The 24,325-nt window shown below is 40.3% G+C and overlaps 1 protein-coding gene and 4 non-coding genes across 6 annotated transcripts; all 5 read left to right on the top strand.

Moving 5' to 3' along the window:
• Positions 1-1,411: 1,411 nt before the first annotated feature.
• Positions 1,412-24,120, top strand: Nop58 (NOP58 ribonucleoprotein). Of its 2 annotated transcripts, none has more exons than XM_005070597.4 (15): positions 1,412-1,667; positions 4,874-4,950; positions 7,374-7,426; positions 10,170-10,291; positions 11,244-11,380; positions 12,768-12,832; positions 14,414-14,548; positions 15,541-15,686; positions 16,522-16,648; positions 17,674-17,837; positions 18,719-18,853; positions 19,017-19,078; positions 21,178-21,311; positions 23,053-23,231; positions 23,866-24,120. In XM_005070597.4, exons 1-15 carry the CDS (start codon positions 1,623-1,625, stop codon positions 23,914-23,916), a joined length of 1,632 nt encoding a protein of 543 aa, XP_005070654.1. In that variant the 5' UTR covers positions 1,412-1,622; the 3' UTR covers positions 23,917-24,120. The 2 variants fall into 2 exon arrangements, with proteins under 2 accessions (XP_005070654.1, XP_040609468.1); XM_040753534.1 differs by lacking the exon at positions 1,412-1,667 and adding an exon at positions 7,634-7,749.
• Positions 6,283-6,368, top strand: LOC121143001. Its single transcript, XR_005880144.1, has one exon. It is a non-coding gene; the product is annotated as a small nucleolar RNA SNORD70 (small nucleolar RNA).
• On the top strand, positions 7,530-7,614 carry LOC121143000. Its single transcript, XR_005880143.1, has one exon. It is a non-coding gene; the product is annotated as a small nucleolar RNA SNORD70 (small nucleolar RNA).
• On the top strand, positions 15,745-15,827 carry LOC121143006. The gene has a single exon (XR_005880149.1). It is a non-coding gene; the product is annotated as a small nucleolar RNA SNORD11B (small nucleolar RNA).
• Positions 16,706-16,791, top strand: LOC121143005. Its single transcript, XR_005880148.1, has one exon. It is a non-coding gene; the product is annotated as a small nucleolar RNA SNORD11 (small nucleolar RNA).
• Positions 24,121-24,325: the final 205 nt, after the last annotated feature.

The raw sequence follows: 24,325 nt of genomic DNA, 5'->3' as shown, positions 1-24,325 counted from the left end.
TTTTTTTTGGTTTTTCAAGGCAGGGTTTCCCTGTGTAGCTTTGGAGGCTGTAGACCAGGCTGGCCTCGAACTCTCAGAGATCCGCCTGCCTCTGCCTCCCAAGTGCTGGGATTAAAGGTGTGGGCCACCAACGCCCGGCTCGAGGAATTCCTTTCTATTTGCGTATAGGTCAGTCTTTTCAGAACTGGAGTATTTAAATCCAGTCACTGAAGATAGATGGTCACACAGACGTCTAATCTTAGCACTCTGGAGGCCAATCCAGGAGGACAACCTGGACCACATACAGAGACTCTGTTTAACAAAACCAAAACAGGGCTATGGCTGTGGGTCACTTAGTAGATTGTTTGCCTACCAAGCCTTGGGCTCTGTCCCCAGAGCTGGCCTCAAACTCACAGAGATCCACCTGCCTGGGTGTGCCTGTAATCTCAATACTGTGGAGGCAGAGGCAGATGGGTCTCTGTGAGTTCATGTCACCCTGGTCGACATAGCTCCAGGACAGACAGTAAGGGCTACATAGAGAGTGCCTGTCTCAAACAAACACACAAGAATTCAAGGTCATTCTCAGATCAGAGTGAGTTTGAGGCCAGGCTTTGGAGGCTGTCCTGGAACTCGCTCTGTAGACCAGGCTGGCCTCAAACTCACAGAGATCCACCTGCCTCTACCTCCCAAGCGCTGGGATTAAAGGCGTGTGCCACCAATGCCCGGCGAATACGGACCATTTTAAATTCCACATGCCAACAGCAGACACGCACCCAGTTAGCTCTGAATTGCATTTTTTTTTTATTTCTAGACAGGGTTTCTCTTTGTAACAGCCCTGGCTGTCCTAGAACTCCCTCTGTAGACCAGGCTGCCCTTGAACTCACGGAGATCTGCCTGCCTTTGGCTCCTAAATGCTGGGATTAAAGGTGTGTGCCACCACTGCCCGGTTGTTGTCCGTTTGTTTAAAGATAAAATATGTCATTTACATGGCGGGGGCGTGGTACAATGTGGTGTAAATTATACATACATAATGTATATGCTTATAAATTGTATATATATTACATATAAATTACATAGAACTTGCTCGCCCTTATATAACTGTGTAAACTGGCAGCTTCAAAAATCAATTCAGGAGCCGGGCGTTGGTGGCTCACGCCTTTAATCCCAGCACTCGGGAGGCAGAGGCAGGCGGATCTCTGTGAGTTCGAGGCCAGCCTGGTCTACAGAGCGAGTTCCAGGACAGCCTCCAAAGCCACAGAGAAACCCTGTCTCGAAAAACCAAAAAAAAAAAAAAAAAATCAATTCAGGGCCTCAGTAGTCTCGCGATATTTTCCTGCCCCCTCTCTCCGGACTCTTCCGCCGGCGGGAAAATCCCGGAAATGACCGCACGCTCTACGGCAGCGATTGGTCGGAAGTGACGTTGCCGTCCCAGACTCCTCGGAGAAGGAGACTCGCGCACTTGCTGCTCCATGCGGAGAGGCGTGGGACGACTTGGCCGCGTGGTCCAGCAGCTCCCGGGGAGGCGAACGCGTTTGCGCCCTCGCCTCTGAGGCCTAGCGGGCCTTCAGTGGCCGAGAGGTTAGGTTTCTGCAGTGGGGTGAGAGCTCGCGGCCGACCGCACAGCGCGGTGACCCGGCCTCACCATGTTGGTCCTGTTTGAAACGTCCGTGGGCTACGCCATCTTTAAGGTAGGTCAGATGGAGGTGTTGGACCGAAAGGCTTGTTGGACAGTCAGGGAGTGGGATAAGACTTACAGAGAGGTCGAAACAGCGGAGCACATTTGAATGTCAAATTTCAAGTTCCCGGGCTCCGAGAGGATGTGAAAAGTCAAGGGCCGGGAGTTCAAGAGAGGTGAACACGTGGCTCAGCGGACTCTGCTTCAGAGGGATTTGCTCGGCTTAAAAAATGGACTGCACCCATATTGCAAGTGACGATTAAGCGCTCATTTAATAAGATATTCACGGTAGAAATAAGTCCTTGTAAAGCCAGCTCCCTGTCACAGAACTATACCCCCCAACGTAAATCAATTATTATTTATGCATCTAGCTGTGCACTTTGTTTTTCCAGACGGGTTTCTCTGTAACTTTGGAGCCTGTCCTGGCACTCGCTCTGCAGCCCAGGGCGACCTCGAACTCACAAATATGTGCCTGTTTCTGCCTCACGAGTGCTGGGACTAAAGGCGTGCGCCACCAGCGCCTGGCCATTCATCCATTTATTGAGGATCCTGCTATTTGCCTCGGCTGACTCGAAACACTATTTAGACCAATTAGATTAAAGCCCGAGCCCACGATCAGGGTCCTTCCAGGCATGATTGGAAGCTATTGAGTAGTGACTTAGTGTAATTTGTCTTTTTATGAGGTTACTTTTATTTGGTGACGATAACAGGAGGACATGCTTTAAAAAGACGACATGGGTGTTAGTCTCAAACCCAGGACAAATGCCTGAGTTACCTGTAATATAAGAGCTGACTCTGGCCGCCAGTTGGATGTATACTACAGAACTGAAAGCGAGTTTTTCGTTTAGGAAGGTTGTCGGCACTGGTGCTCATGATTTCCAGTTTGGGTTGTGTGAGGCTTGTCGATAAGCCGTGGTGATGAAATTGTGTAAATCAGGGAGTTCATAATTTGAAGCTTTGGTGAGAAATATGATGGGTGCTATCAACTTTAGTGTTCTTTGTTTAAATAGGGAAAAGTTTTATGAATTAGCTACAAGTTTGTGGTCATAGAAATGATAGAACGGTGGTGTTTTCCTACACCGATGCTACTGACATGGGGAGCCATGAGGTAGAGTGAGGACTCTGCTAGGCAGTCTTCTCAACTCTACTAATAGAGAATTTTCATTTTTCTAAATTTATGCGTTAGTATAGGGCAAAAAGCACTACATAGAACAGTGCCTAACAACAGGCCGGTGTTGGTGGCGCACACCTTTGATCCCAGCACTGGGGAGGTAGAGGCAGGCGGATCTCTGTGAGGTAGAGTACAGCCTGGTCTACAGAGCGAGTTCCAGAACAGGCTCCAAAGCAATACAGAGGAACCCTGTCTCGAAAAACAAAAAACCCTGTGCTTGTTTGTTTTAATATGTGGTCTCTACAAGCCATGGCTGCCTGGAATTCAGAGATCCACCTACACCCCTGTCTCCTGAGTCTGGGATTAAAGCTGTGTACTTCCCAGCTAGAGATTACCTTTGATTGAGTGTGTGTGTCTGAGAGGATCTCATGTGTCTGAGGCTGACCTCAAATTTGCAGTGTAGTTTAGGATAACCCAATTTTGGCCTTCTAATCCTTCTCCCACCTTACCAATGCTGAGATTAGAGATATGCTCCCCCACATCTGGTTTTTATGTAGTACTGGGAAGCCAACCAGCAACATGCTAGGTAAGCACTCTTTTTCTTTTTTCTTTTCTTTTTTTTTTTTGGGTTTTTTTTTTCCGAGACAGGGTTTCTCTGTGGCTTTGGAGGCTGTCCTGGAACTAGCTCTTGTAGACCAGGCTGGCCTCGAACTCACAGAGATCAGCCTGCCTCTGCCTCCCGAGTGCTGGGATTAAAGGCGTGCGCCACCAATGCCCGGCCCTAGGTAAGCACTCTTACCAAATGAGCTAACATATTCAGTCCTAGGACTAAATTTAAATATCAGCAAATCCTTAACAGCAAAGTTCCTTAATAATTGAAATTCTTTTCATGAAAAATGTCTGAGATTATAAATGTTAATGTGTGACTGTGTTTGTTTTGTCTTTTTGGAGACAGGGTTTCCTCTCTGGGTCTGTAGACCAGGCTAGCCTCAAACTCGAGATCTGTCAAGTGCTGGTATTAAAGTTGTGTGCCACCATCACCTGACCTTGTGTGACTGTTGTATGGTCTGATAATTACCGACTGTATTGCTGTAAAATTATATGCATAACTGTATATTATCTTGTGTCATGATTAACATGTTCTTTTACAGTGCCAGTTAGATAAATGAGTCATTGTAAAACATCCCAATTTCAGGGGTGTTTGATAATGGGAGTGGTAGATTTGAGGATTGATCTGCCTTATCCTGTTCTTGGAGTTGCTTTATCAGAGTATTGGTGTTGAAACAAAAATCTTTAATTTGCTTTTGATTTTATATGAACCCATATAAAGAAAGTCTCTGTAGTGGGCCAGAGGATGTAGCTTAGTTGATAAGAATGCTTGCCTAACATGCACAAAGCATAAACTGGGTATGGTGGCACATAACCTATAATCCAGTACTACAGGGGTCAGGCAAGGGTTTATTTTTAATTATGTATATATTTGTGTGTGCACATGTTGAGTACCGGTACCTGAGGAGGACAGAGTCACCCAATAAATAACCCTGAAACTGGAGTCACGGGCTTTTAATGATCCACCGTATGTAGGTGCTGGAACCTGACTTGAGTCCTAGAAGAGTAGTAGTACATGGCTCAGCGGTTAGGAGCACTAACTGTTCTTCCGGAGGTCCTGAGTTCAATATCCGGCAACCACATGGTGGCTCACAACCACCTTGAATGAGATCTGGTGCCCTCTGCTGGCATGCAGTCAGAAGACTGTATACACAATAAATAAATAAAATATTTTTAAAAAGAGTAATATGTTTAAGAGCTTAGGGAAAATATAGAATCAACTTTGGGGCAGAAAAAATACAGGAAGGGTTCTCAAAGACTGCAATGAGGTTTCCTATTAATTTGACCATAACTTATACTTTGTAAGAACTAGCTCATTATAATAAGAGAAGCATATTTCTCCAAAGCTACAGAGAAACCCTGTCTCGAAAAACCAAAAAAAAAAAAAAGAGAGAGAAGCATATTTATTTCTCTGCTGGTATTTTTCATGGATGGTTATAACTTGAAGAGTGTAGCTGTTATGCCTAAACTCCCAATTGAAGAAATCTGGTTTATTGCAGGTACTGAATGAGAAGAAACTTCAAGAGGTTGATAGTTTGTGGAAAGAATTTGAAACTCCAGAAAAAGCGAATAAAATGTAAGTAATATTGAATCTAAGGATTTGGGCATTTATACTAGTTTGTGGGTATCTCCCCTTTGGATGTTATTTTCAGCTTACTGGGTTTTAGAACATAGGTTGTCACAGTTTTGTATTAGAGACTACAGTGGACAATGCCCCAAGATTATGTTTTTATGAGATATTTGAAGGCATGCTATATCATTAAGTATAATCCTTTTAAAAGCACTAATTGTAGATGGACAGTGGTGGCACAAGCCTTTGAACTCATTACTAGGGAGGCAAAGGCAGGCTGATCTCTGAGTTCAAGGCCAGCCTGCTGCATAGAGTTCCAGGACAGCCCTAACTATTACACAGAGAAACCCTGTCTCAGAAAAAAATCAAAAGCAAACCAAGGGGAGGGGGCAGTAATTGTACAGATCAAGGAAGAATTTTAGCTTTTGTGGCAGTTTCTAACTCTATAGTGTATTAGTGTATTCATCTTCCATGATTTATTCCTAGCTCTAGGGTATGATATGTTAATTAGGTTGTAAATCCTTGAAGGGTATACCATGTTTGACAAGAAAGTAATATCCAATAGTAACTAAGTAGGTTAAGAGATAATGGGTTTAGTCAGGGTTGCTGTTTCACCTCGAATCACCTTGTGTAATAGCCTACTAGGTAAATGTGGTACTTGTGGATTAGGAGGGATCCTGTCCATGGATGTACATAATTTGGTCATTCATCTGCTACTGCTAATAAATGCAAAACAATGATAATCCAGAGAAAGGGCAAAATGAAATGTAATCATATCATTTGTGATGTTCCATCAGCAGTAGCATTACTGATTGGATTTAGAGATGTTCTTGATACACTGAGGAAAATGAAGCTTCAGAGTAATTGACTATTAAGCATTAGCGATTTATGTCTTTCTGGATCCTTGAACATTTAGACATGTTCTGAGAGATGTAGATGGCTCTTTGTATACATGTAGAAACCAGGTTAGAATAGGGTCTAAAAAAAGGTAAGATTAGGACTTTGGGGAGGTGTTTTTTTTTTTTTTTTTTTTTTTTTGAGGCAGGGTTTCTCGGTGTAAACAGTCCTAGCTGTCCTGGAACTAGCTCTTCTAGGCCAGGCTGGCCTCAAACTCACAGAGATCCATGTGCTTCTGCCTTTTTCGAGTGTTGGGCTTAAAGGTGAGTGCCATCATCACCCAGCAGTACTGTGTGCTTTCAAGTGCATTTGATGGGCTAAACCAGCATTTACCTTCCCAGGTAAGAAAACCTCATTTTAGCTAACACTTTTTTAGGCATATAGAAGACTTAATTTTTCTATTTTAAGAGAATCTAATCTGTTTTGCTCAGTTAATCTTTATTCATTGTTGTCAATGATGTATTCCTTTTGGAACTGAGTCTTAAGTGATTTAATAATTTCGTCACTACCACTGAGACAGCAATGAATTTACTAACACATTTCTTTGTACAGAAAACATCATGATAAACTATGTAGGCAATAACGGAATGTGAGTCTGACAATAAGCTTTTTTCTTTTGAGGGGGTGGGAGGCAGGGTCTCACAAAGCTCTGACTGTCCTGGAACTCGGCTCCATCAGGGTGGTCTCACCAGAGATCCAACTGCCTCTGGAGCACTGGGATCAAAGGCATGCTCCCACCACCACTGGGCAGTGGGTTATTTTTCACTTGTACTTGGTGTTTGTCTAGTTGGTGGTGGTGATGCTAAAGATAGAGCTCTGGTCTTGGATGCACCAGATGATTGATACTCTAATATAGAACAAATTTTCCAACTTTTTTGTTTGTTTTGTTCTTTGTAGAGCTGGCTGGCCTGGAACTTAATATGTGAGCTACATTGGCCTTGAACACACAGATCCTCTTGCCTCCCAACTGCAGGGATTAAAGGCACATGGAAGCTTACCCTGCTTTTGGGAGGGGGTTCTAGACAGGGTTTCTCTGTATTGTTTTGGAGGCTGTCCTGGAACTCGAGATGTAGACCAGGCTGGCCTCGAACTCATAGAGATCCGCCTGCCTCTGCCTCCGGAGTGCTGGGATTAAAGGCATGCGCCACCACCGCCCAGTTTACCCTGCTCTTTTATTTTTTATTTTATTTGTTTGTTTTTTGAGACAGTGTTTTTCTGTGGCTTTGGAGGCTGTCCTGGAACTCACTCTGTAGACCAGAGTGCTGGGATCAAAGGCTTGCACCACCACCACCCAGCCCTGCTCTTTTATTTTTGTTTATTTTTTAAATAAGTTGAAGCAATATTTAAGTAGTTACCTGCACTGGCCTTGACTTTGTGATCCTCTTGTGGCAGCAGGAATTAGATACGTGTCACCACATCTCCCAAGTTTGTTTTGCTTAGTGTATGCTGTACACATTCAGCGTCTCTTTTCTGGCTATATACCTTTTCAGAATAACTGTTCCAATAATGTATTTGTTCTCTTTCCATTCTAGAGTAAAGTTAAAACATTTTGAGAAATTTCAGGATACAGCAGAAGCATTAGCAGGTAAGTAAGAGGATAGAGAATTTTCTTCCTTTTTTTACTTTAAAAATTTGGCCTTTTCTTTTTATTAAAAGGTTGTTTTCTTCAGTTGCCTGAGTTAATCTTACTCAATGTTGTCAATGATGCATCCTTATTGGAACTGAATTTAAGTGATCTAATCCATTCGTCACTACCACTGAGACAACATTGAGTTAGCTTTTTTCACCATAGGGCTGGTTTCCCCCATGTGATGAGAGATGACAAGTGCTTAAATTGATCTCCCTGTGGAAACCAATAGCCTAATGCTGAAGCACAGTTCAGTAAAAGCTGTTCTACAAGGGACCAAGGTAATGTGGTCATGTGCCCAGTCTAATGCTTGTATTAATTTAATTCAGGGGGAAAATCGAGCATAGCTCCCTGAAATAACAGGTGCTAATAAAAAGCTCTCCACAAGCCGGGCAGTGGTGGCGCACGCCTTTAATCCCAGCACTCAGGGGGAAGAGGCAGGCAGATCTCTGTGAGTTCGAGGCCTGGCTGGACCGATAGCCTCCAAAACAATACAGAGAAACCCTGTCTTGTAAAAAACAAAATGAAAGCTCTCCACTGTGTAAAAGCATATCAATATTCAACTGAGGGGAAGTAGAATTCTTTAAAATATGAATAAAATCGGCCCCATGATCAGTGAACAGGCATGTTCTGTGTCACTAATAAGCTGATTGTTTGATATAATTTGAGAACAAAGGACTAAAAATTAATTAAGACTAGACAAGATTTTTGTTTATTTGGGTTTTGTCGTATGCTTGATTAGTGTTGTTTTGTGCTAATGAATTGCTCAAAGTCTTTAAATCAGTCCTGTGAAAGAAATATTATTTGTTATAAATGGCAAAACACAGAGAAGGTTTATAATAAACTTTTTTTTTTTTTGGTTTTTCAAGACAGGGTTTCTCTGTATTGTTTTGGAGTCTGTCCTGGAACTAGCTCTGTAGACCAGGCTGGCCTCAAACTCACAGAGATCCTCCTGCCTCTGCCTCCTGAGTGCTGGGATTAAAGGTGTGTGCCACCAACGCCCGGCTTATAATAAACATTTTTAAGTGAGGAAAATAATTGAACTTTGTTAGGAGTGCCATCATGGAAACTTCTAAAATTCCTTATCTGATAAAATGTTTTGTCAAATAGGTCAGTTTTTTCATAGTAGTTAATTATCTATGTCTCATAAGGCAGTTTTTTTTGGGGGGGGTTATCTTGACAGGTGTATGTAGCATAAGATAGCCTTGCAACTGAATTTCTGGTCTTCTGCTTCTACCTTCGAAGTAGTAGAGATTAGACCCAGCACTCCAACTAGCAATATCCCAGGTCCCATGAAGAGTTGGTGTAGGGGAGCAGATATATATGCCATGATATATACATGAAAATGAGAGAACAATTTCGTGATTTCACTTCTCTCTTTTTATCTTTACATGGAATCCGGGAACTTGATTTAGTTATGCAGGGTTGAGTGGCAAGCATTTTACCTGCTGAACCATCTCTCTGGTCTTATAAAGCAGTTTGGCCAAAGCTAAGTAACTAACTTTAGAGTCTTGTGGGCTGTGATTAATATATCAGAAGTTCATACATGGTATTTATTCCTCTAACATTGGGCAACTAGTGAGAGTTCTCTTCACCACAGTAGGTTCAAGGGGTCCAACTTAGGTGCTCACTAAGCTGCCTGCACACCAAAAGAGGGCATTGGATCCCATGGGGTTACAGTTACAGAGGGTTGTGAGCTGCCGTGTGGTTGCTGGGAATTAAACTCAGGACCTCTGGAAGACCAGCCTGTGCTCTTAACCACTGAGTCATCTCTCCAGCCCCCTGAAGCTATTTCTTTGGCCCCTCAACCAAGACAGTTTCTGGTCTCAAGCTGGAGATCGCCCTCTTCCGAGAGCTGTGATTAAAGGCTTGAGGCGCCACACCCAATTTATGAAGTCAATTTCTTAAAATATGAGATTGTTTTTTATGAAATGATGACTATTTCCAGTTGCTAACCTGGAATAAAATCTAGAGTTAGTCTAGTATAGGGATTTTGTACTTAGAAAAATATATATTTAGGGGAAGGGTTTTTGTGCTTGGTTAATTAAAATGGGTGTCACTAATTACAAACTAAAAACGCTGGATAGTTGTTCCTCTTCCAGAGGAGCCTAGCACTCACTTGGCAGTTTACAGGTGTTTGTAATCCAGTTGCAGGGAATCTGCTGTCTTCTGGCCTCTACAATCGCCAGAAAAGCGAGTAGTGCACAGATATAAAAGTAAGGAAAGAATAAAAGGAAGCAGTCTGTTAGAACCAGTGTATACAGCATTAAAAGGTGGAATGAAATAGACAGGTGTAATAGAACACTCCTAGATCACAGCACTTGGTTCATAAGCTTAACTCCAATCCTCCTGCTTCTCTGCCTCTGAAATGTTGGGTTCAAAGTGTACATCACTATGAGTGGCATTTAGGACTGGGTTTTATAAAACATATACATTGGTGTTTTCAAGACAGGATTTCTGTGTAACAGCCCTGGCTGTCCTGGATTCTCTTTGCAGACCAGGCTGGCCTGAAACTCAGAGATCCACCTGCCTCTGCCTCCCAAGTGCTAGGATTAAAAGCGAGCACCAACACTGTCTGGTCGTGGGTCATTTTCATTTCAAAAGAAATCTTTGGACCTTTTCAAAGGAAATATTTGCTTTAAAGTTTACATGAGAAGAGCTCTCATAGTTATAATACATATTTTTCTGTTTTCCTGAAAAGCATTTACAGCTCTGATGGAGGGCAAAATCAACAAGCAGCTAAAGAAAGTGCTGAAGAAAATAGTAAAAGAAGCCCATGAGCCCCTGGCTGTGGCTGATGCTAAACTAGGAGGGGTGATAAAGGTAAGAGCCATGGCTCTTCTGTGCCTGTAAGTGCTGCGGAGCTTGCTCTCTGTTCTAGGTTGTCACAAGTTCTCATAATCAGTCTTTTTCCTTTAGGCAGCATAATAAGCTCCAGTAGAGTTGCAGAAATAAGTATTCCCTGTACGTTATAGAGAATAAAGATGAACAAAAAAGGAATAAAGTAAGCACTAACCCTGTTAGTATCTATTAACATTGTATGATAACCCTCACATAAAACATTTTTCCGTTCAGTAAAGATGTGTTCATTGGATGTTTTTAGTGGCTGATATAAACTAAAAGAGGGAGACCGTTAAGTGAATTATGGTGGTCCAAGCCTGTAATGACTTGTATATTATGAAATGGAGGTGGTCTGTATCAAGGAGCTAGTGAATAGATGTGGACAGATAAAAGTAGTTTAGTTTGGTTTTGTTGTGTTTTTTTTTAATTCTATATCTTTATTTTTATTGTATGAGTATTTTGTCTTTGGGTATGTCTGTTTGCCATGTGTGTACGTGGTCCCTGTGGAGGTCAGAAAAGAACATGAGATCCTCTGGGTCAGGAGTTAGTTGCAGCTGCAAACCACTGTGTGGGTGGGTGTGGGGAATTGAACCCCAGACCTCTTCAAGAGCAGCCATCTTTCCAACCAATCATTGGTTTTAAAACCAATAATTTGGTTTTAAAAGACCAAATTATTTCACAATCCAGTGTGGTAGCACATGCTTGTCATTCCAGGATGCTGGGGGCAGGATTGCTACTTAGAGTTTGAAATCAGTCTGCTATATTAGTAAGTTCTTTTTTGGGTTTTTCGAGACAGGGTGTCTTTGTATTGTTTTGGAGACTGTCCAGGAGCTCACTCTATAGACCAGGCTGGCCTCGTTTTAGTAAGTTCTTAAGAGAGTCACTCTGAAAAACAACAGGAAAACCTTTTCATCTAATGTAAATGTTCTTACAGGAAAAATTGAATCTCAGCTGCATCCATAGTCCTGTTGTTAATGAACTTATGAGAGGAATTCGATCGCAAATGGATGGCTTGATTCCTGGGGTAGAACCACGTGAGATGGCAGCCATGTGTCTTGGATTGGCACACAGGTAAGATTTAGAGACAAATTAAGAATGCTCACTGTTTTGTTTTTTTTTCTCACTATTTTTCTATTTATTTAAACTAGAAACATGTAAACTTGCTTTACATGTCAATCCCAGCTCTCCCCTCCCCCGATTGCTCACTTTTATGTATAGATTTAAGTGTACTATACTCAATGTTACCAGTATTCATTTTATATGAGGAAGATGCTACTCTTGCTCCTATGAAGAAACTTGCTCACCTTCAATATGGCTGATAAGTGATATAAACCCACAAAACCAAGGTTTATTTATTTTGTGTGTGGTGTTCTGCTTACATGTATGTCTGTAGGTCAGAAGAAGATGGTTTGAGCTACCATGTAGGTGCTGGGAATAGAACTTCTAGGACCTCTGGAAGACAGGCAGTACTCTTAATCTCTGAGACATCTCTCTAACCCCTATTGCCTATATTCTTTTTTTTTTTTTTTTTTGGTTTTTACAAGACAGGGTTTCTCTGTATTGTTTCGGAGGCTATCGGTCCCGCCTGGCCTCGAACGCACAAAGATCCACCTGCCTCTGCCTCCCGAGTGCTGGGATTAAAGGCGTGCACCACCACCGCCCGGCTTATTGCCTATATTCTTAAGAACAGCATCATAGGATTTCTTTTCCCCTGTAGTGTTGGACCATTGCTGTGGTCTGAGAGAACTTTATTTGCTTTGTGCATGGTGTGTGCTTAAGGCCAAAAGAAGTTGTCCTTTATCATTCTCCCTAACCCTCTGGGGCCATTTCCCTTAGAACCCGGGACACAGGATTCTGGAGCTGGCTAGAAATCAGTAGACCCATCAGTCTTCCTGTATTAGAGCTAGATTTTCTTACTTGTCTCCCCCCCCCAGACAGGGTTTCTCTGTGAAGCAATCCTATCTGTCTTGGAACTTGATTTGTACACTAGGCTGGCCTTGAACTCAAAGATCCGCCTGCCTCTGCCTCCCAAGTTACAGAAAGCCTGTTTTGGGGGAAAAAGGAAAGGGCTATGAGTATATTAAAAAATAGTTCAGCACTTAAAAAAAACAAGAAAGACCATTCTTTGTGTTAAAAATCAGAGATAGTCCCTCCAGCATTCATGTAAGGCTACAAATGTCTTCCAGAACCCACATAAAAATCCTGGGCTTGGCAGCACTAAAATCCCATGTAGGTCCCTGGAGCTCTTTTCCTAGCCTACTAACCTATGCTGAACCTTCCAGTCCAGTGAGAGGCCCTGCCATAGAAACAAGGTGGACCTCCAGCCTGGCCTCAAACTCAGAGAGATCCACCTGCCTCTGCCTCCCGAGTGCTGGGATTAGAGGCATGCACCACCACTGCCGGGCCTTAAAGTGCTTTTTAAAAATGTTATCTAATTTATTTCTCTTCATCTCCCCAGCCTGTCTCGATACAGATTGAAATTCAGTGCTGATAAAGTAGACACGATGATTGTTCAGGCAATTTGTAAGTATATGGCAGTCTGATCTGTTTAGTTCTGTTTTTTCCCCAGATGTTACAAATTTTGTCTGTTGAGAAAGATGCACTAGAATTTCAATGAGTAGATAATTGGGAAAGCAGAGTAGAAAAACAATTTAGTTTGACTCTTGTGAGATAATCTTGTTAATGCTGTATTGTACTGATTGATTTTGTTTTCCATGAATGATAAAACTGCAAGAAGAATCTGTAGTTGAGTGTTCTGTTTTTCACCTGACTTTTTTAGACTTCTCATGAATTAAACAATTTTAAGAAACAGACAGGTAATAAAAAATTGCTTTGACTGGCTAGACAGTGGTAGCACACGCCTTTGATCCTAGCACTTGGCATCACTCTGTGACTGAAACCAGCCTGGTCTACAAGAGTTAGTCCCAGGACAGCCTCCAAAGCCACAGAGAAACACTGTCTCCAAAAACCAAAAAAAATTTTGCCTTGACCAACTATTCTATTACTAAATGTGTATCATGGATTTAGTTTTTTTTTTTTTTGGTTACCACACCTATGTTCATATTATTATTTATACTATCTGAAAAGGAAAATTTTATCATTCAGTGGATAAACAAAATGTAGGCACAGATAGACTTTTTTATTTTTTTTACGAGACAGGGTATTATTTTGGAGGCTGTCGGTCCAGCCCGGCCTCGAACTTACGGAACAGATAGACATTTTAAAGGCCATTTGGCCTTTAAAAGGAATAACATGAAATACATGCCAAAATGAGGGAAACTTAACCTGTAAAAGGAGCCAAACAGTGCGGGAAGGACCAGGATTTAATTTCCAGAACCTATATAGTGGCTTACAACCATTCTTAATGCCCTCTTGAGGGGCATCAGGCATGAACAGAAAAGAGATGCCTAGAATTGATGTAGAAAGTTGTTTGAGATTCCTGGGAATTGGAGAAGAGCATATACACACACATCATTTGTGTGAAGGTCAGAGGCACCTTTTGGAAGTCTCGTTTCTATTTGTCATTCTGCCGAGTGGGTCTTGAGGATTGAACTTGGGTTGTTAGTCTTGACAGCAAGTGACTTCACAGACTAGGCTGTTATAAATGTCAGCAGTTTGTTTTTTGTTTGGTTGGGAATGAAGTCTCACTATGTAGTCCTAGCTAGCCTGGAGCTTGCAATGGAAACAATACTGGCCTTGAGTTTCAACATTCCCCCTACTTCTAGAATGCTGGTCTTAAAGATGTGTGTCAGCACACCTGGTTCCAAAGGTTGGGTTTTTGTTTTGTTTGTTTTGGTTTTCATGACAGGATTTTTGTAGCCTGTCCTGGAATTAGCTTTGTAGACCAGGCTGGCCTGGAACTCCCAGTGATTTGCCTGCCCCTTCCGAATGCTGGGATGAAGGACTGTGTGCCACCATCGCCTGGCCCCAGAGGTTGTTTTTGGAAGGCTGTAGGATTTTCAGTTTGGAGGGTAATGGAACTATTATGAAAACAGAATGGTATGAATCCACTAAATGCTTGAAAATGAATTCTTTGAGGCAATTTGTTATGTATGTTAACTTCTATCAATCTCTCATTAGATTTGTTTTTATTTCATTTTGCAGCCTTATTAGACGACTTGGATAAAGAACTAAACAACTACATTATGCGGTGTAGGGAGTGGTATGGCTGGCACTTCCCTGAGATGGGGAAAATTATTTCAGATAATTTAACATACTGCAGGTGTTTACAGAGAGTCGGTGAGTCAAATGTTTACCCTTTTAAGTTACTGAAAATAAATTAATATAACCCAGAATTGATACAGCTCAGTAGAATTGTAATACGCACTTAAGATTACTGAAGTTTTAAAAATTTCAAAGTGTAGCCATTTCATGTTTGTTATTTTATTTATGGGTTTTGTTTTTTGAGACAAGGTTTCTCTGTGGCTTTGGAGGCTGTCCTGGAACTAGCTCTTGTAGACCAAGCTGGTCTCGAACTCACAGAGATTCGCCTGTCCCTGTCTCCTGAGTATATTTGTTGTTTTAAAACTGAGCTTTAACTTTGATTTTTTTTTAAGTGACCTCCTTTTAAATATCTAACTTTACAAATACTAGATAGTGGCACTAGCTCCAAATGATCCCAACTGACCCAGATAACAAAATTACTGGGGGGTTTTTTTTTTTTTTTTTGGTTTTTTTTTTGTTTTTTGTTTTGTTTTTTCGAGACAGGGTTTCTCTGTATTGTTTTGGAGGCTGTCCTGGAACTCGCTTTGTAGACCAGGCTAGCCTCGAACTCACAGACATCTACCTGCCTCTGCCTCCCAAGTGCTGGGATTAAAGGCGTGCGCCACCAACGCCCGGCAAAATTACTGTTTATTAACCAGTATCCATCAATGTTGGCTTTCAAAGATAACAGCTTTCATTAGTTTGGGTTATGAGAAATCCAAGGCAACTGAGGTTCATTTATTGTTTTGGTTCTTCAAGGCAGGGTTTCTCTGTAGCTTTGGAGCCTATCCTGGAACTCACAGAGATCCACTTGCCTCTGCCTCCCAAGTGCTGGGGTTAAAGGCTTGAGCCGCCACCACCTGACATTTTATTTCTAGATCACTTTTTATAAGAAAAGCCAGAGTCAGGCTTGTTCACATTTATATAGCCACTAGTGGAGTTATATCTGGATGTATGTGCCCCTTCCCCCTTTGCTATTTTTATAATATCCAAGAATGATTCTGCTTCATCTTCTGAACATGCCATAGGTGACAGGAAGAACTATGCATCTGCCACTCTTTCTGACTTGCTGTCAGAGGAAGTAGAAGCTGAAGTGAAAGCAGCTGCAGAGATATCCATGGGAACAGAAGTTTCTGAAGAAGATATTTGCAACATTCTCCACCTGTGTACCCAGGTACGTTATCCCCACAGAGGCTGTAGTTGACGTCTATGTAGGTGTGTTAATGATTTACTGATGGCAATGATGATTTTTGCATTTATTGTTCACCTGACAATATATGAAGGTGTTCAGTCACTACCTCATCTGATGCCATCTTTTGTGTACGCTTAGGTGTGGTTTATGCAATAGGTAATAAAGTGAAGTAATTTATATTATGGGCAATAATTTTTGTTTGAGGGTTTGTTTTTTATGAGACACGGTCCCTACCTTGCCCTGACTGTTCTTAAACTCACTGTTGTGTAGACAAGGCTGGATTAGTATTTGCAGAGTTCTTCCTGGCTCCTGAGTATGGGATTAAAGGCATGCACCACCCCATCTATATTTTGAAGTGATTTAACCCAATTTCTTAAGACTACAAAGATATACCAATTAGATTGCTTAATTCTGAGTTTTTTGTAATTCTTCCTCAGGCTCCTGTGTGCTGAGGTTATGAGCATGCGCTAGCAGCTTAGCTCCCTAAGCCGGCCTCTAACTCCCATGCTCATGCAATCTTGCCCCAGCCATTGCAATATTGAGAACTGTCAGTAAGTTACCAGTGCATTTCTATATATATATCTATTGAAATCTGATATTTCCTTGACAGGGTTTCTCTGTATTGTTTTGGAACCTGTCCTGGAACTTTCTTGGTAGACCAGGCTAGTCTCAAACTCACAGAGATCCGCCTGCCTCTGCCTCCCAAGTGTTGGGATTAAAGGCATGTGCCACCAACGCCCGGCCAAAATCTGGTATTTTCAAAATGAATTATATACTCATAACATTTGTGACTTCCTCATTTAATTCCTCATTTTAGGTGATTGAAATTTCCGAATACAGAACTCAGCTGTATGAATATCTACAAAATCGAATGATGGCCATTGCACCTAATGTTACAGTTATGGTTGGGGAGTTAGTTGGAGCACGGCTCATTGCTCATGCAGGTGACGGTTTAATGTGATTTGTAAACAAGTGTGTGTAGCACTGCAGACTAAGGACCATGGTACAATGATGATTCCTGTTGCTTTGCCTGATTTCTTTTTGAATAATGAGGGCATCTTCAGTCACTACCTCTTCTGAAAGACTGTGGTCCTTGGTCAGAAGGCTAACAGTTCAGTATCATATTTTAGTCCTAAGTTCAAGCCTCAGCATCAGAAAAAAATTCATGAGACCAGGTTTTGAGTAAATTTTTTAATTTATAGTATTAGCTGGATGCATTTCTAGACTTGATCATAGCAAATCTCTTAAGCTGGAGTAATTCTTTCAGTAGTGTCAGTAATATCAGACAAATAGTCCATTCAAGTGCCCTTTGCTGTGAGGTTGTGGCACCTGTGCACTGTTGCTCTGATCTTTACCTCTTAACACAGCAGTAAGAGACATGCAGCCTAGCTGGAGTGTGAATCTGTACTCTAAGTGTATTTCTAATGATTGAGTTTGTACCATTAGTATTGTATTTCTAACTTCCTTAGTATACGTCAGGTGCATATCCTTTTTTAAAAAAATAATTTGTAATGTTATTCTGTGTGCATTGATGTAAGGTGTTCAATCCCCTCAGACTTGAGTTACAGACAGTTGTGAGTGCTGCAGTTGATCTAGGTTCTCTGGAAAGCAGCCAGTGCTCCCAACCACTGAGCCATTTCTCCTGCCCTAGAAATGTTTCTTAATTCACTTCCATAGGAAGGCTAAAACAAATATCAGCTTCATATCATTGATATGACCTAATGTATCTATAGAAACAGCATACTTGATTTTCAGAATCTTAGAAAATGGATCAAATTGCTAATGTTCCTATCACTCAGATTAACATGCGAATGAATGAGAATCTCAAGTTTCCAGTTCATAGCTTTCCTTGCACTCAGAATAATACGAAGCATTTAGGGTTTTCTGTGAATTAAATACTTTTCATATAGAACTTTTTATATACCTGAAAGAACTTTTTTTTAACCTTACTTTGTTTTTTATTATGTAGGTTCTCTTTTGAATTTGGCCAAGCATGCAGCTTCTACAGTTCAGATTCTTGGCGCAGAAAAAGCACTTTTCAGGGCCCTTAAATCTAGACGAGATACCCCTAAGTATGGGCTTATATATCATGCTTCTCTGGTAGGCCAGACGAGTCCCAAACACAAAGGGAAGGTGAGTTACAGTTTTTCCCCTTTTATTTCAAGATGTGTGTATGTACTGCTCTGCATGCCTGTACTCTGGTGCCGGAGGACATTAGATCCCTGGGAACTGGAGTTCCTGGTGGTGTCAGCTGCCATATGTATGGTGTCTATGTCCAAACTGTAAGATCAGCAAATGCTGTTAATATCTGAGCCATCTTTCCAGCCCCCGAACTGTGTTTTTTTCTAACTGTAATTACAGTGTACATTAAAACTTAGCTCCTTCAGCTTACTACAATATTTAAGTAAAAGGCATTTTTATACATTAAATGATAATTTGTAATTTGACCTATTGTTTGTCAAGAAAACCAGTCTATTAGATGTAGCATATATATTGTGCTTAACTTTGAAAAGCCAGGTTTGAATGTCTATTTTACACATTTGTTTCTGTAGATACCTAATTGAATAGGACTGAACTGAAATTTTGTAGAATTGAGAGCACATTAATAAAAATAAAGGAATAAGTAAACGCTATAAATTGCTTTGAAAAAGGGCACACAAATACTTAGACATTGGCTAAGCTCATCCTTTCTCTTCCTCTGCCTGAGATTGAGATTAAATCCTCATACATGTTAGGTACCAGCCCTGAAGAGATTCTTTTACTTTTAAAATGTGTGTGGTGCCCACAGAGGTCAGAACAATTTACACACACCAGTTCTCTCCTTCCCTCGTGTTGGTCATCAAACTTGGTGTTAAGTGGAAGAAAAAAAGGGCTAGAACTGGACTAGAACTTCTCATTCATAGCCTTAGAGTACATGGAAATTTACTAAAATTTTCCCATGAGTAAAGATTGGGAAGGTTTTACCTCTCCTTGGAAAGTAACCTTGCTGCCTCTTACTTTATGCTTGTTAATAGATTTCGCGAATGCTGGCAGCCAAAACCGTTTTGGCTATCCGATATGATGCTTTTGGTGAAGATTCCAGTTCTGCAATGGGAGTTGAGAACAGAGCCAAATTAGAGGCCAGATTAAGAATTTTGGAAGACAGAGGGGTAAGAATCACAACGCTGTGTGTGGCAGCTGTTAAACAGTGTTTCCGTTGAGATGCTTACTCAAATTAGCAAAGAAGTTATCACATGCTGCTTGCTGTATGCCAAACAATAGTATGTGCTGTAGATTTTGACTTAGTAATTTTCATTTCATTTTTCTTCTTAGATAAGAAAAATAAGTGGAACAGGAAAGGCATTAGCAAAAGCAGAAAAGTATGAACACAAAAGGTAAAGTATAAAGTACATTGCAGGATAGAATCACTTGTTAAATGTTTTGACTACCTTTTTATTGTAAGCTCAGTGTGAATAACCCAGAAAGGGGGTTGGAGAGATGCATCAGCAATTAAAGACCATTTGTTCAGGTCATCTTGTTCCAGTTCCCACATGGTAGCTCAGAACTAGGGCCACTTGTGTGTACACACACACACACACACGCAAAGCACTCATACACATAACATGTTTTTTTAATCTGATGGGGTTGGAGCCATGGCTCAGTAGTTCAGAGCACTTAACTTCTGTTGCTGAGGACCTGGGTTTGATACCAATCATCCACATAGCAGCTCTCAACTGTCAGAACACATACACATACATGAAATCCATGACTCTTTAAAATTGCAAATAAAAATCATTTATTTTGCGTGTCAGTATTTTGAAAAGTGTATGCAATTATGAAATCACTAAGTTAAGCATAGCTTAATCTTTTTGTGTTGAATAGTTCATATCTTGAGCAATCTTCAGGAACATGTCTATTATAGTCCCTACCATAATGTCCACATCTATAATTTCTCTTGTCATTTAGTTTTCATATTTGACTTTTAGTTTGTTTGGTTTTTTACATGTATTTGTGTATGTTTGGAGTGTGTGTGAAGGTGGGCAAGCCATGGCACTCGAGGTCAGATGACATCTTTCAGGAGTTGTTTCTCTTCTACCATGTGGTTTCTAGGGATTGAAATGAGGTGGTCATTTCAGGCTTGGTATCAAATGCTTCTTAGAGCCCTCTTGCTGGTCCTTCATAAACATGTATTTAATTCAGTCTCTTCACTTACGCTGTAGTGTGTCATTTATTAATGAAACTTTTTTTTTTCTTTTTTTGGTTTTACGAGACAGGGTTTCTCTGTTTTGTTTTGGAGGCTGTCGATCCAGCCAGGCCTCGAACTCACAGAGATCTGCCTGCCTCTGCCTCCCAAGTGCTGGGATTAAAGGCTTGCGCCACCACTGCCCGGCTATGAAACTTTTTCTTAAAACCACAAGCCAGCCTAAAAAATACAGTCCACACCTATATGTAAATGGATTCTTTGGTTATCATTTGAAGGATGTTTGTAACTTGTGCATCTTTTATGATAAATTGACAGTGTATATCAAGGTCCTTCGGTAAACCACTTTGGAAATGGAGGCAGTATAGCTGGAAATTTATAATACTCATCGTTGCCTCTATAGCAAGTTGGAGGCCAGTCTAAGCTACACAAGTTCCTGTCTCTTAAAAGCAAAATAGCTGGCCTAAAATTAAAAACTATTCTTCTTACTATCACATTTTCTGGGGTTATAGACATATGCTACCATCAATAGGTATGTGGCTGAAGCCTTTACTCCTAGCACTCAGGAGGCAGAGGCAGGCTGATCTCTGTGAGTTCAAGACCAACCTGGTCTACAAGAGCTAATTCCAGGACAGCTTCCAAAGCCACAAAGAAACCCTGTCTCAAAAAAAAAAACTAAAGTAAAAATAGGTATGTATGAATTTTAATGAAATCATAGAGTATAAATGGACAACAATGTTTAATAACAGTATCTATAAGCATATAGAGCCCATCATTGTTAAATGGTAAATTAACAATGTTAAATGGTAAATATTTACAGTTGAGCAGCCATTCATCTACAGCTCTGCTGGACAGAGCATAGCTCATTTTGTTTCATGACACACTTAAGACATCAGCTGTGAGATTTCATATACTTTGTAGGGGATCAGTGTGTCATCCTTTGTTACTTTCCCACTTAGGGAATGAGATTGTGGAACACTTGTGTTTGATGCTTAGTTACCCAGTGATCTATGTAAATTTAATCAGTGCAGTTTTACTTGGAAACTGGTTTCACTTGATTATTCCTTTTAATGCTGTTGTTTTTGTATGTAATAGTAAGTGCCTGGGTTACTAAATCACAATTTATTTGGATCACTTCTTGAGTGTGATTGACTTGCCAAAACTACCCTACAGCCACTAAAGTGAAACAGCATTGTGTGCTTTTGTCTTCTCCAGCAGCATTTGCTTTTTTTCTTGAATATTTCAGTTACAGGTGTCTATAAAGATTTTCCATAATTTACTTGGTTTTTTCAGTGAAGTGAAGACATATGATCCCTCTGGTGACTCCACACTTGCAACTTGTTCTAGAAAACGCAAAATAGAAGAGGTAGATAAAGAGGATGAAATTACTGAAAAGAAAGCCAAAAAAGCCAAGATTAAAATTAAAGGTTAGTTTGAATTTTAAAAAACGAACATTGTACTTTTTGCATTTACTTGTTTGGGGATGGTACAGTATACAGAGAGGACACCTTCTATGACTGAATCCAGAAATTAAAGAGACTCAGGTCTATAGGCTTCCACCCAGTGCCTTTACCCAGTGAGCCATATTGTTGGCCCTAGTTGAAATTTTACATTTAATTACTTGAATAATATGCTCAAATATCTTGATCTTTAAAAACTATGGATTTCTTAAGTATTGAAGAAATATCTACCATTGCATTCGATGAAAACTGGTAATGTTTTATAATGTCATTCTGTTCTTTGTGAAACTAAAATATTGTTAGATTTTACAGTGAATCCTTTGAGCTATTTGTTAAGTGGCTTGTAAATTGGTACCCTGATTTTAGTTACTTGATTAAGAAGAAATGTAGATTGATGCCACAATGATATTCTCCATTCCTTGGTTCATTGGATATACTAGAAGAATATCATTGCAGCATGCTGTTCATTATCAACAAGAGTATCTCAAATGAAGTTGATAATAAGAGCAAGCACCTATTTATTACACCTGATTTTGAGTGCCTCCTAGCATGGCCAGAATAAAACAGATCCAGTGATTAGTTTCTAAATACCTTTGTTGTCAAAAATGTGTTGTTAATAGATATAAAGAATTTGTAGAGAAACTATAAAATATTTGTTTAACTTGTGTTTCTATTTTCCTAATTGAAAAGTTTGGAAAACTAAAACAGAAAACCAAGGCATATATATTCATTCCAGAGTAGTTGCCTTGATCCATTGGCGTTCTCTAATACTCTTGTCTTGGTATCACTATCGTCCATCTTTGACCCCTGTTGAATTAGCCATGTGCAATCTCCCTAACTGCTTCATCTTTAACCTTAGTATTTATTATTGCCTGTTTAGTATATTATTTACTCATGTCTCACCCATATCTCACTGAGTATTTATAAAACTAGGGTCACTGTGGGTGTGAAAATGTGTCTCTAGAGATTAGAGGTCAACATCAGGTATCTTCTGCCTTAGTTTTGTTGTTTTGTGGCAAGATCTCACCAGCTCTGTGATTGTGTAGATTGATTCTGTCTACTTGTTCCCAGCTGTATGGGGTTACAGGCTTGCAGCACTGTGCCTGAGTTCTTACTTGGGTGCTAGACAACATAGCCCAAGTGTACAGTGGGCCCTTAACCTATTGAGCCATTTGTCTACCTTCAGGATCAAACTGTTAAGTCCAATCAAACATTCTTAAGTAGGCGAAGCTACAGAAACTCCTATATCTTGACTTTTTCTAATGTGGATGACTCTTCCAAATTATCAGGCTACATAATCAATTGACCTTTGTTTTAATGCTGACTTCTATTATGTAATAGCTCATCATGAAAAATTACTTCTGGCCGGGCGTTGGTGGCGCACGCCTTTAATCCCAGCACTCCGGAGGCAGAGGCAGGCGGATCTCTGTGAGTTCGAGGCCAGCCTGGTCTACAGAGCGAGTGCCAGGACAGCCTCCAAAGCCACAGAGAAACCCTGTCTCGAAAAATCAAAAAAAGAAAAATTACTTCTGAGGTTGGTCTAGGTTATTTTATGGTTAATGGTATTAGACAAGGAGAGAGACTCCTATTAGAAGTTTCCAATTACAAAATGATCACAATAATAGACACTAGAGAATTGACTATGACAGAAAAGTATTTTAGAGTTTGAGGGAAATAAGTAATACAATTCTAATTCTTCCTGTGCCAGCTGAAGTAGAGGAGGAAGAGGAAGTGGAGGTTGAGGAGGCAGAGGAGGAGGAGGAAGAGGAAGAGCAGGTAGTAGAAGAGGAGCCATCTGTAAAGAAGAAAAAGAAGAAGGATAAAAAGAAACACATTAAGGAAGAGCCGCTTTCTGAGGAAGAGCCATGCACCAGCACAGCAATTCCTGTATGTCATTTTGGTTGTTGGTTTTTGTTTTTTCTTATCTTTTGGGTTTACTGCAGGTAGTTTTAAAAAACCTTAACCATAGATAGTAATAATATGTATTCTAGTCTTGGTCAGAAATAGCAAGGTGTTTTTTAAGGAAAATGTAGTAGAAAAATAAAGCTGCCCAATTGTATTAGAGGCCATTTCTCATTTCATTTTGTTTTGTTTTAAGATTTATTTATCACATATGCAATGTTCTGCCTATAAGCCAGAAGAGGGCACCAGATTGAATTGTAGATGGTTGTGAGCCACCATGTGGTTGCTGGGAATTGAACTCAGGACCCCTGGAAGAGTAGTCAGTGCTCTTAACCTCTGAGCCATCTCTCCAGCCCTCTCATTTCGTTTTTTACCATGAAAAGAATTTGCTGTAAGGGAGGAAGGAATATGGTTTGATTTTGTTTACTGTACTAAGGATTGAACCAAAGGCTTTATGCATGGAAAGTAAGTGCTCTGTACTCCTCCACACCCCAAGCTCACCATTTGTTGAAGCTTGCTTTCCTGGCATTGCAATTATAGATTTTAGTGAAAATTGTCTAAGAGTAGCTTTTATGCACTTCGTAAGGAAAGGTTAATATTCTTATTGGTTATTTTTCAGAGTCCAGAGAAAAAGAAGAAAAAGAAAAAAAAGAAAGAAGCTGAGGACTGATGGGAAGGAACTATAATTCTGTCACCTGGACACATCATGCTTAACATTCAGTTGGGAGCATATCAGATGCTCTATAAAATAATCAAGGGAGGTGAATCCAACCATGATTATCTGTAACTTCTCAATCTGTTTTTGTGTCTTGTCATCAACTGTTAACCTTATAGTCTTTGATATACAAATAAAAATATTTTCTTTGTATTATAAGGCATTTGTGTGATCTCTTTATATTTTAGGTAGAGAATCTTTAGCCCTTTCTATGTTTGACTTGGTATTTATTAGAATTTTATTATAGTTGTTGAAAAGTGAGTTGTCAATGGTTGGAAATTCCAAAATTAGAAATAGCTTTTTTAAAAGTGGTGATTTAGATGGGCCAATTTAAGATCTTGTGGTTTTTCTCTTATTTCTCTCT

Source organism: Mesocricetus auratus, unplaced genomic scaffold, assembly GCF_017639785.1.
Source record: "Mesocricetus auratus isolate SY011 unplaced genomic scaffold, BCM_Maur_2.0 Super-Scaffold_100010, whole genome shotgun sequence".
NCBI lineage: Eukaryota > Metazoa > Chordata > Mammalia > Rodentia > Cricetidae > Mesocricetus > Mesocricetus auratus.
The sequence above is the reverse complement of the archived record's forward strand: the minus strand, read 5'-3'. Positions and strand labels throughout refer to the sequence as shown.

What these genes read in the sequence shown, in the direction of transcription:
- Nop58 (XM_005070597.4), top strand. Translation starts at nt 1,623, where the DNA reads ATGTTGGTCCTGTTTGAAACGTCCGTGGGCTACGCCATCTTTAAG. An exon ending in ACGGCTCATTGCTCATGCAG is followed by an intron (nt 16,649 to 17,673) that starts GTGACGGTTTAA and finishes TTTATTATGTAG; the next exon opens with GTTCTCTTTTGAATTTGGCC. An exon ending in GCACCAGCACAGCAATTCCT is followed by an intron (nt 23,232 to 23,865) that starts GTATGTCATTTT and finishes GTTATTTTTCAG; the next exon opens with AGTCCAGAGAAAAAGAAGAA.